The following is a 12,337-nucleotide window of genomic DNA, read 5'->3' on the forward strand; positions in this document are numbered from 1 at the left end:
CCATGTCTGCACCCAGGATCCAAACCAGCAAAACCCTGGGCTGCTGAAGTGGAGCGCGCCGACCTGACCACTCAGCCACGGGGGCGGCCCCTGCAACCACCTTTTATTACTATTATTATTGATGGTATTTAGATATTTCACTGCTGTGAACTCTAATTGTCATATTGAAAAATCAATAATAGAAGCTACAAAAAAGGAAGAGGCTTTTAAATAAACCTTTTTAAAACTCTATAGAAATTTTCAGAAATGAATTGTTGACTATATTAATTTAATTTCAGTAGTGATAGACAAAAATCTAAACCAAAATGGAGCTAGGATGAATTATCAGGCTTCACGTGGCAAAGGTCAAGAGTAAAGGGATGGATAGCTGTCTATACAGAAGGATATATTCTGTTATTTGTGGAAATCATGTGAAGAGGGATGATGGACCTTAGGAACAGAGAGGTCAACTGCTGGGACCATTTTGAAGAAGAGGAAAAGGGATGAGGCTGGAAAGTCTGTGGACTTGGGCAAGTTTTCATAAATATCTGGGAAGATGCTCCATGACACGTAAAGAAAGCCCCAGAAAACAATAATCTGCATGTGTGAAGAAGTTGTTGGGAAAGAGCATATTTCTATTCACTTGGCAGGGCATTCTCTGTCTTGGTTGAAATAATTGTAAATTTTGCGGTTTAAAAAAATCAATCAGCCAGAAATGGATGTCTGAACTGTTAAATGAGCTGAGGAACAGGACGGCTTCTTGTCCGTCCAGCAGGTATCAAGGACATGGCCTCACGCTCGAGTTACTCAGGGCACTTGCTTGGGACAGGAACCAAACTTGATTCATTCTGGTTAACTAACAAGGAATGTCAGACATCTATGAGAAGTTCAGACAGAAAAACTAAAATTCAGTGAAGTGGGAGCAAGGAAGCCTGTCCTCTGAGGGAGAGGCCGAAAGAGTCGACATTACTTGGTCAAGACAGGAGAGAGGGGAGGAGAGTGAGGATGCGCCGTTTAGACACAGGATCTGAGGAGAGGGCTGGGGCTGATCACCTGGCCGGGGAAGACCGTCCTGTGAGCATGGGCTCTCCTCTGCTTATGTTCAGGGTGCTCGCACCCTAGAAGAAAGCGCCACGTACCACATTGGGAAGAATTCCTTGATTGTCGTAATAATAAGCTGCTGCAATTGGCTGGTGGGGAAATTGATGCAGTTCTTTTTGCTCAAAACTGTCTGGAGACAATAAAGAATTCTCTGCCTGGAGTAATTAGAACATTTTGGGGGAATGAAGATAGTTGGGACCGATAACTTGGGGAATCTATTATCTCAGATATTATGCATATTGTGGTTGAAAGGGAGTTATAGACAGACGAAAAGTAGCAGTGTAACCGAAAAACCTCAGACCGGCCCTTTAGGTAATTTACAGGATAATTTCATTGTGCAGCTGCTCATTTTGTCACTCTCTACTTTCACTACTCTTTCCCTATCTGCTCAAAGATGCTAGAAATATCATTTGACCTTCTTCATGTAAATATTGTGATGCTGCCCAACTCACTATAGAACATTGCCTGACCAGAAACGAGACATTTCAGTTTGTAGGTCATTTCTATTGCTGTTACTTCTCTGAGAAACATCTTCCTCTTCTATCATGGGCAGCAACATTGTCATCATTCCTCAGAAAAGTACTTTCTCAGACTTACGGCTCCCTGGGTTTGTAATTTCCAATATAGAGAGTTTCTCTGAGATGCTGCCTGTGCCCAGGTTGTTCTTGATCCGAACAGTGCCTTCCTGAGGAACTGCGGGGATTAAACGAGTTGATCCCTGTCAAGCTCTTAGACCTGCCCAGCATAGAGTAAGCATTCAGTAAGTGGTAGTGACTATTATTTTTGTCGTTTCTCTGTTTCATGTGTGGCTTCTCTGTATGCATATGTTGCTACTGTCAGGCTCTAGGGAAGAAAGGCGAGGTGAAGTAGGCCAGTTGGTTGGACCTAAGGAGAACAAACCCTATCATGCAGAAAGATTATAGTAACTTCAAAGTATAGTTTTGGAAAATGTCTTTAAATCTAACCAATGCACAATGGAAAACCCCTAAAGAACCAATCTAATTATTTAATTAAATGGAACCGTTATGCTGACTTTTACTACAGAAAGCAAGCATAATTTAGAAAATGGGGCATTTTAATTCTCTTTTGTTTTCCAATTAACGCAATTGCTCTAATAGGGGGCACTCGTGCTTGAGTTATATGTTCTGTGAGTACATTTTCATACGCAATTTCAGTCTCTCTCTTTCTCGTCAAATAACAAAATCCTCACCTGTTGACATAGAGGTTCATTGACTGCAATGCTCAGGCTGCCCAGATTATGACCTCAGAGCAAATATCTTCCTGCCATCAAAGCTGCCGTGAGCAGCGCTGGCCCACCATGCAACTCTGCTTTCCCTGCTGGCTATAATTAGGATGTTGAAGGACCGGAGCTCTCACTTTTTTGCTGATGCCAGCTTACCACAGCAGACCACAGGAGTTTACTCTTAGTTGAAAGTGGTAAAGAAAATGCTAAGAGCATTCATTTTAATTGGTCAACATTATATAGACCTTTAGTACCACTGTTTTATGGCTTGTGTTTTAGATTTCTTTCTGTCACTAGCCATGTCAGCTTATTATGAGGGATATTCTTATTTGCATTTGATTATCCTTTTGATTATTATTTTGATTGTTACTTGATTATTAATTATTATTCAAGAGGTGTTACCCTTCATCCTTAGGTAACATTTCATCTCTTAAGTTTTATCCTTACCCAGGTAACAATTTCATCTGCCCTAATATTTATTAAATTCTATATAAAAGACTGACGTTTTCACATTGGTAAGAAATTAGTTTTCATCACATGGTTCTCGAGACTAGTATAGATGGCAGAGATTTTTTTTCTTAAATGCTTGCTTTGATGCTGATGTTTCATGGCTAAAAAAAATGGGTCATATGGGTAGTGTGTGGTGGTGGTGGTAATGGCTATGGGATGTGTTACGAGTGATGCTTTAATGTAACGAGACATGTTTCTTCTACGTTAATTGGACTTATTTTCCCCCTGAACTCTGGAAAGTGCATAATTTGTTACTCTAACATGAAAAAGACTGCATAAAGTAGGAGAGAATGGTGAAAGAAAAACACGTGTTTTTTAGAAAGTGAACTCATTATTCTTAAAGGTCTCGGGAGGATCCAGGAAGTTAGGCGCTGACCTGAGCAGAGATCTCTTTGCCTTTGCCTTTGGAGCTGACATCACACTTTTTAATGGGGGTCTTCCCGGTAGCTTTTTAATGATACTACGGTGCCACTGGTGTTGTTAAGGTGTGAGCCGTGGCTGAGGTCCTCTCCAGGACCCCCGCCCCTCTCCCTCCCCAAGAAGCCCTTCTCACCCAGGCCTTGATGAGAGCAGGGTGAGTCCTTCAGACAGTCCCCTCCGCATTGCTTGTTTTCTTTAGTCAGATGGAAGCTCATAAACAACTATTAAAGTGGGAAATTATTTCATGCAGAGAGATGATGTTGAAGAAGCAGTTATAAAGATCAAGAATAAGCTTGCCTAACTAGTGTCAAATGACAAAACTAAAACAGTTAAGTCACGAAGTTAATGTCCTCTATTCAAGGGAAGCTGTCCACGGATTCGGGGAGCGCAGGCCGCATGCGCAGTGGAGCCTCTTCCCACGGGCTTTGGGCAAGAGCCAGGCTTATAGAGCAGCGGAGGCGGCAGCGCAGAGCCAGGGCGTGGCTGGCGGGGGCGCTCTCATCTTCAGACAGATCCAAGAACAGGGAGAGCAGTGTGGAGCCCGGAGTTAGCTTGGTGTTTGGGGATCGGCTGACGGGATCTTCTGCATTTCTGGTCGAGGGGAGCACGTACGGGAACCTGAGAGCTCCATCTGGTGATGTGGCACCCCAGGCAGGGGCAACTCCATCTCGGGTCTAGAACTTTATTTAAACATTAGAATTTTTTTTCTTTTTAATGAGTGGGGAGTAGGTGGAGGTAGAAGAGAAATCTACGTTAATCACAGTGACTAGAAAACCTTGGCATTTAGGGTAAAAAACAGAAATTAGGAAGTGTGTGCAAAACAGAGGATTAACAGTAGTGATATTGAGAAGGTCCATCTATATGAGTATAAAATAGTCGTTTAAAATTCATAATTTAAGAAAAAGTTATATCTTTACATTAATTTGGAAGTTTTTATATTTTTTAAAAACATTATTGTTTAAGGCTCAAAATCAAGGCTACAGAAAATAAACAAAAGCTGTTACTGATTTTATGAAGGGTTGATTTTCTGGCTCAAATATCATCTATTCCTCTCTTTTGCTCTAAGAGTAATTACGAGGCTGATGACAATAATGACTCATTTATTGGATGTTTACCCTAACCAGAGGGGGACAAACAATGGCTCCCGGGCCAACTCCAGTCTGCCCCCTGTATTTGTAAATAAAGTTTTATTGGAACACAGCCATGCTTATTTGTTTATGTATTACCCATGGCTGCTTTCATACTGCAGAGAGAGAGTTGAGGCATTGCAACGGAGACTGTATGGCCCTGTGAGGCCTCAAATATTTACTATCTGGCCCTTTACTGAAAAAGTGTGTCAACCTCTGATGTAAGGTAAGCACTGTTCTTTACATATATTGTGTCGTTTAATCCTCACAACACTCCTAGGAAGTCAGTGTCTCATCCTTTTATGGATGATGAAAGTGAGGCTTAAAGATGTTTGATGTCTTGCACAGAGACACCCAGCTGAGTGGGGAGAGTCTGGACTTGAACCCATGAGGTCTGATTGTAGGGCCTGCGCTTTCCCTCTGGCTCCAGTTTCTCTCTCCTTAGGCATCAGAGAGGTGGCCTCTCCTGCTGGTTAACAGCAAGGGGTACTCTGGAGCAGATAGTCTGAATTCAGATGACCTCGGGCAACAAATGGCTTGACTTCTCTGTGCCTCAGAATAGAAAAGTTCGCGGACATTACTCTTGTTAGCCTCTTGTTTTGTAGATGAGATTCTAAATCTCCAGAAATTCTTTTACCTGAATTTACAAGTGACTACAGCATTATTCCACTGCTAGATAGACAACACGTGTTTCAGATGGCTTTTGAAAGGCGAGCTCCTGAGTCAGATGTTAATTTTTTCCACTTGTCATCCTCAGGTCCTCCATCGACAGCAGTCGCAGCCCGCCAAGGAGAGCTCTCCTCCCAGAGAAGAGGCGCCTCCCCCGCCTCCTCCGGCTGAAGACAGTTGTGCCAAAAAGCCCCGGTCTCGCACAAAGATCTCTTTGGAAGCCCTGGGGATCCTCCAAAGCTTCATTCACGATGTAGGCCTGTACCCCGATCAGGAAGCCATCCACACTCTCTCTGCGCAGCTGGATCTCCCCAAACACACCATCATCAAGTTCTTCCAGAACCAGCGGTACCACGTGAAGCATCACGGGAAGCTCAAGGAACACCTGGGCTCCGCGGTGGATGTGGCCGAGTATAAGGACGAGGAGCTGCTGACAGAGTCTGAGGAGAACGACAGCGAGGAAGGCTCGGAGGAGATGTACAAAGTGGAGGCCGAGGAGGACAACGCGGAGAAAAGCAAGGCGGCGCCCGCCGACATCGACCAGAGATAATGTGAACTCGCACCAGGCCAAGCAATACATCAGCCCAAGGACTTTCTGTTCTAGTTTCCTTAAAAAACACCTTTTTTTGGCTTTGTTTTAGTTTTGTCTTTTTTTGTCTGTTTTGTTTTCTTTACCTTTTTTGACATTTCTTTGTTGCACAGGATACACCTGTAGACTGAGTGAGTTCAGTATTTCTGAATCAGACATCACCTTGGCAAAGACACTAAAGTGTTACCCTTTCGCAGTTGACTGGATCATAGTAATTATAATCACAGGACACTCTGCCTTCATCATCCTTGCACTTATGGAAGAGACAGCAGGCGAGTTCCAGGATGAAAAGACCTCCGGAATACATGAAGGAAGCTACCAGTGTGTGTATATGTATATGTATGTATCTATATATTTACATATATGTATGAAAATTGCATGGGACCGAGAACTTTACAATCTGAAAGAATAGACTGTGAAATGAGTTCTTAAAGAAGAGACTTGTTTATGTATTAAAAAAAAAACCACTTCACAGTGAGTCACTCTGGCTCTTTGATAAACTGCGGCCTGCTCTCAGGGGGGGGGTGACTATTTTTGAATTCCTATTTATTTTCTGTGTTTGTCCCTGATTTTTTTTTTTTTTTTAATTCTATGGCTTCCTATCTGTCAGCTTGATGGGTAATTTTTGAGGTATGTATTTAACAAAATAAATCAACACTGCCAAAAAAAAAAAGAAAGAAAGAAAGAAGAAGAAAGTCAAGTGAAAAAAGATCAGGGCACCTTAGAATGACGATACAAGTGACATCACTTAGAGACACAACGCACACTTACGTGACTCGTACGCTCCGTTACCCACTGTCATTCCTGCAGCAAACGGGTGCACTTCTGTGGAATTCCAATGAGTAAAATGGGAATTCAATACAGAGGAAACTTGTCCATTAGTGCAGTCTTGATAAAATGACATTTTGACGTTGGACATATGGAATTCATAGTATGAGCCACATTTTATTGTGAAGTTTATTTACCTGCTCGTGGCTTCAAATCTTAAAATTAATAGGCCTGCTCATTTAAAAGTTGTTTGTTGTTGCTGTTTTCTTTTCTTTTTTTTTGGTTCTTTTTTTTTTTAATAGAAAATAGTTCAATGTAATGTTAAGTTAGAAAAGAAGTTGCTGCCCGGTTACAGGGGCTCCCTCTCAGATAAGTCTCTGTCCTCCCGTCTCCCAAAAGATGTCTCCTATTTCTGTCTCACTTTGGGCTTCCTCTTCTTTGTACACATTCCGTCCACCGAACCGAACGTTTCCAGTCCCCGCTCTCACAAGCCTCGTCCCTTCCCTGGTGTGGCAGCCCTATCAAGCACCTGTTTCTGAATCATGGTGCAGCTCCAGGCAATAGAGTAAGCGAAGCGATTTCAGTGGCATCACCTACTCGTCATAAACGGAAGCACCGCCCCAGTCACCTCCATAGCGGTTCCGTGACATAAAGCAGAACTAATGCTGACTGGCTGTTTAGTGGAACGAGCATTAAAGCTGCGAGCTCCTGTAGTCTCCACCCTCCTGTAGCTTCCTCAGAAACACCGGGAGCATTGCTGCCCGCTTCCACCGCTGGTCATTGCCCGAGGAGACCTCGCCTGCAGGACTGGCCGGGGGGATCTGGTCTTCTAGGTGGCCGTCACGCAGTCCCACACGGTCGGAGTTTGAGTTGTGCTTTCATGCAACCTTGTCAAAGACCTCATGCAATATTACTTTGAAAGTTATTTTCTGTTTACTACACAAACATTGTAATATAACTGTTAATACTATTTATATATTTGAAAGGTATAAAAGGTAGGAGTTAAAAAAAAAACCTCTATGTGTAGATATTAACTCAGAACTTACAATATACAGGGAGAAGACATGTTGCAATACAAGCTAATTCTAGCTGCTCAGTAACCTCTGGAGTTTTTAAAGGGACATTTTCCTGTACTTTTTCAAATAATGATGTTTAAAAAAATTACCTTGACACGAGCGTCCTGTACCTTTGCAAAGGATGGTTGTTGGCAGTTCCGCCCGGGCCCGTCCTCCCCCCACCTGTAGCGCTGCAGCTTTAATCGGAAAGTCCGTGGTCGCTGCTTCCTGATCTCCGAGTTACTCTTTCCAAATCGTCTTCTTACACTGTTGCTGAAGGTCACTCTGTACACGTAATGGAAACTGATGTTGCCAAGCTCTTACAAGGTGGTTCATCGATCGATGGCATCCGCATTTGGTATCTTTTACACTTCAACCAAAAATTTATTAGGTATTTTTCAATGCTAAGTCTTGCCTTTTATTTTTTAATTTCACTGCCAAGTTTGCAGTGGTTCTAAGTGAATCTGTGGGCATTTTAGCCTGTGGTCTTGCCAGATCTTTGCGAATTACAATGCATATATGTCTATTTATTCAATATCTGTCATATAATATCTATTTGGAAGAAGAAACTTTCTCTTGTAGTGCCTCTTGACAAAGCACAATTTCCAGCCTTTTTTTTTTTTGTGAAATGAAAAAACAAATTGTGTTTTATTGCGGTATCAACAATGTGAATAAGGATTAACATATTGTAAATGTTCTTTTTTCCATGTAAATCAACTATCTTTGTTATCACTAAGTGATAATTAATTTTTAACTTATGTGCATTGTTAGGCTGTTAGAATTTTTTGGTTGTTAAAATAAAACGCATTCAATAAATATGACTTCATTTGTCAAGTACTTTGCTGGGCGTTGCCTTCTTCCCCGTTTTACTTTTCACGTGGAGGGAGACCTGGTGAGTGCAAGGAAAATCCATTCTCTTATTTTAGAAACAAGACAGCGGTACCCAAAATCACAGCTGTTTGAGTCCTGGACAAGGCCTGGATTTGACTGTACATGTGAGCATCTATGCATCTCTGCGTGTTTCTGAAGGCGCGCATGCTCATCTCCTGGAGCTGGCAATTGGCAGGGTCATTTATCCAACCGTTTTGTTGTATACAAACAAAAGGCAAATGTATGGAGATATATTTATGGGCTTGCCTCTTTATTTTTCTGGTGAATATTTTCTGTTTATAATTAAAAAACCACAAATGACTGCGTGTCAGGAAACTTTTGGAGCACATATGTCCATGGTTAATGGACATAATAAAAGCCTTTTATATTTGGATCTGGGATACCAAAATGTGTGCATAGAGGAATGCCGGAAGGATTGATGCATCTGAGAAATGTGTGAAGATGGCTTTTTAGAAAGTGCTTACAATGGAAAAAATTGCTGAAAAGACTAAAGTTAATAAGGAGGGAGCAAGTGCTTAGCTGCACCACTGGCAAAGAGAAAGTAAATTCAAATGTGACCTTGTTTCCTTTCAGTACTATAAATTGTCTTTCCTGGTTTTTTTCTTTTTGCATTTTTTTGCCTTTGGTTGCCGTACAGATGTAATTTTTCTTTCCTTTCTTCCTCAATGTCACTTGCCTTTTTTTCCGTGATAGTTAACAACTGTGGACCCCGTAGATGTGTTTCAAGGCCATTTTGTGTAAACGTTGTTTGCAGAATGGCAGATGCCCCAAAGCCCAGAGCCCGCAGGTTATTAAAGAGCAATTGGAGGCTCAGTACTGGGGGATACGAGTTACTTATGCAAATGTAACTAAATCCTGCATTTGGGCCAGAGGGTGGAAGGGAAAATGTGTGAGATTATCTGACTTTATCACAAATAGCTTCCACACGAAGGAGGTTGTGCTTTTGGGGTCAAACTTCATCAGTGGTGACAGACTCATAAGTAGGAGGCTCTGCCCACAGAAGGACTGGCTTCTGCTAGGAGCTGGTCTCTGTGCTGGCAACTTCTATTTCCAGGAAAGCAAAGGAAGAGATTTCTTGACTGTACGTTGCTATATTCTGGCATCTCCGAGCCGTCACCTCATGGGTTGTTTTTGTCTTTTTTGTTTCCTGAGAGGAGATATTTTCCTTTACACTATTATTTCCCTTTCTGATGAATTTTAAGCAAAGATTTAAAAGTCCCCATGTTTTTTTGCTAAAGGGCAATCATGGCATAATCAGACAGCAAACATTGATTAAACATGTACTCTATGCCAGATAATTTGCTAGGAACTGAGGTGACAAGGAAAAATGTATGACTTGGCACTCTCCCCTCAAGGAGCTTATAACTTGTTGGAAAGGCATGATATAAATCCAGGAAAAGTGAAATGGCTGTACAAATGTTGTCTCCAGACTACGATTTATTTGTTTAGTGAGTGGTACAAACACGTGCTGTGAATTTAGAGAAGGAAAGAATATTTGTTTGTGAGTTAGAATAGTCTTGAAAGGTGGATCACTTAGGATCGGTTACATAAAATAGAAAAAAAACCAAAGTAATAATGACACAAACAAGGTAAGAGTTTACCTGTTTCTTACATAAAAGAAATTGCAGAAATAAGCTGACTTCACAAAGTTTTCAAGGACTCACACTTCATCTAGCTCCACTGTTCCCTGTGTTCTTGTGTTTCCTCTTCCTCAGGGTTCAAGATAATTGCTAGAGCTCTCACCATCACACCCACCTTCCAGACACCAGGATGGAAGGAGGAATAAAGAATAGCATATTCCCTTTCTTTTCTAGAGACTTCTTCAAGCCCTAAACTAAATGCAAGGGAGGGTGTTAAATGTTTCTAGCTGTTCCATTAGTTCCAGAGAAAGGGGGAGAGTAGATATTTGGTAGGCAACTAGCAGCCCCTGCCACAGAAGTTGTCAAGGGATGCTGAAAATACCAGCTAAGGAGAGGATAGGTGAAGAGGCATGTTCGCCTTGCGGCTACTCCTGGAAACCTGCTCTTCCTCCTCCTCCCCACTCTGTGTCCTCTTCCTGGCTAAGTTTAAGGATCAGCCCAAGCATCGCTTCTTCCTGGAAGCCCTTCCTAATCCGCTCTGCCAGTGTGGTTACAAATCCTTCTATGCTCACCTAGCTCTCAGGGGGTTCTGTCATCACAGGACTGTCACAGGGCTTGTGGCACACTGTGCTTGCTCAGTGGGAAGGTGTGAAGTCTTCCTCATCATTCGTCTGTGCAGAAGTCAGGGGTGGGCAGGTGGAGTGACACAGGCCCTGTGGAGACAGGTGTGACAGTGTTTCCTCTGGGTGAGCGTGTCCAGGATTGAGTCAGAGACAGAAATGAAGACTGAAGGGTGCCATGAGGGGCAGGCGGTGTAACCCTCCCAATTCAGTCTTGCTGAGAAATAGCGGGACCAGGAGCGAAAACCCCGTCTGCGAGACACCGAGGCTCGCATCTTCTCCACGGTACCACACCACCTCTCTTTTCAGGTCCCAGAATGTCCTGGAAAGGCTGTATGAACTGAACATCAGTTTATTGGCCAACATATTTTCTATGAGATGACCTTTTGACTTCTCTTAACACGCTTTTTCAGAATCTTGTCTGATACGACATTTTGGATGTAGTTTTGTTGTGAAGTAAAAACCTATTTTTAAAAAACACCATGCTCTGCTAGGAAAACTGTCCCAGAAGCATCTAGAAGTAGCTTCTTTGGTGACATTTTAAAAGGTTTAAAGTGTTACCTTCACATATGGAGAAATACTTACAAAAATATTCCATTAGGACTGTAATAAATAGTGCAGAGCAATAATTAATTAATGAGAGAACTATGATTTATTCACTATCCATTAACAAGAATAATCCCATTTTAACACAAAACAGCACAGTCTAGGGGAGTCTTGGGAGGCTCAGCAGAGACTGTGGACCACACGGTCCTAGGAACCCTCCCCCACCTTAAGAAAAAGGTATGGAGAACATTCTAGCTTTAATCTGCCTCAAGTTGATCATGAGGAGGCGGGAGCTCTCCTAGTTTCTATCTCTTACCAGCTTTTGCAGCTCAAGTTCTTTTTCAGATCCCCAGTTTCCTCATTTATAAAACACAGCTAATAATTCATGTATCTCAGAATTGTTATGATTAAATAAAATAACTACGTAGAAGCATCTAGAACAATTCCTTTCTTTCTTTCCTCCTTCCTTCCAAGAGACACAGAAGCAGGATATAATAAGATGTTATAAATGACTTAAAATAGTTCAGGTGAGTTTTAGAGTAGGATTAAGTCTGTTGTCTTTAGAAATTGTTTTACAGGATTTAGAGCATTGGTGCCTAAAAGGCTACTATGTTCTGTTTCCTTCTTGTGTCCCTCCTTTCTCCCTCTTTTTCTGCCATTCTCTTTTGTTACAATCTTTTTTCTTTCCCTCCCTCCCTTCTTCCTTTCCTTTCTGTCACCAGCTATGATGTGATTTTCCTCCTTAATTACAAAGAAAATGAGTGAGATGTTTAGCAGCCTTCTGAAGTCTTCAAAATTAGATGTGTAAACACAAAAGGCGCCACACGCTCCTTTCTCTCCCCCTTCACTCCTGCTTGTTTCCGCATGTCTTGCCGATTCTTTCTTTTCTCTCCAAGGCCTTCAGGCTCAGATGCTGCTGGGCTCCTTCTTCGGTCCTGCTTTTCCTGGATCTGCACTCCTTCCTCGTCCCCTATCACCACGCTAAATGCACCCGCAAGCCACCAATACTCCACTTTCTACCTGCAGCCGAGGCCACCTCCGGAGCACCAAACTCTACTGCTGACTCAACACCTCCCCTTCGAGGGCACGCTCAGCCACCAACTGTCTAGTTGCTCAGACCTAAAACCTTAGCTTTATCTTTTATGCTTTTTCTTTAACAAACTGCATTCAACCTGTCAGCAAAAGTCTTTTTGTTCTACCTTCAAAATCTATTGACAATCTTACAACCTCTCACCCTCA

General features: G+C 42.2%; 1 protein-coding gene across 3 annotated transcripts in view; it reads left to right on the forward strand.

The window, feature by feature from the left end:
• LOC124233511 (DNA-binding protein SATB2) overlaps positions 1 to 8,262 on the forward strand; it is a 181,921-nt gene extending 173,659 nt beyond the window's left edge. For all 3 annotated transcript variants that reach the window (XM_046650661.1, XM_046650660.1, XM_046650658.1), the window contains exon 11: positions 5,138 to 8,262. In XM_046650661.1, coding sequence (XP_046506617.1) covers positions 5,138 to 5,599 — 462 coding nt within the window. In that variant the 3' untranslated portion in view covers positions 5,600 to 8,262. The remainder of the gene's footprint in view (positions 1 to 5,137) is intronic.
• Positions 8,263 to 12,337: the final 4,075 nt, after the last annotated feature.

Source organism: Equus quagga, unplaced genomic scaffold, assembly GCF_021613505.1.
Source record: "Equus quagga isolate Etosha38 unplaced genomic scaffold, UCLA_HA_Equagga_1.0 203_RagTag, whole genome shotgun sequence".
In the NCBI taxonomy this organism is placed as follows: Eukaryota; Metazoa; Chordata; class Mammalia; order Perissodactyla; family Equidae; genus Equus; species Equus quagga.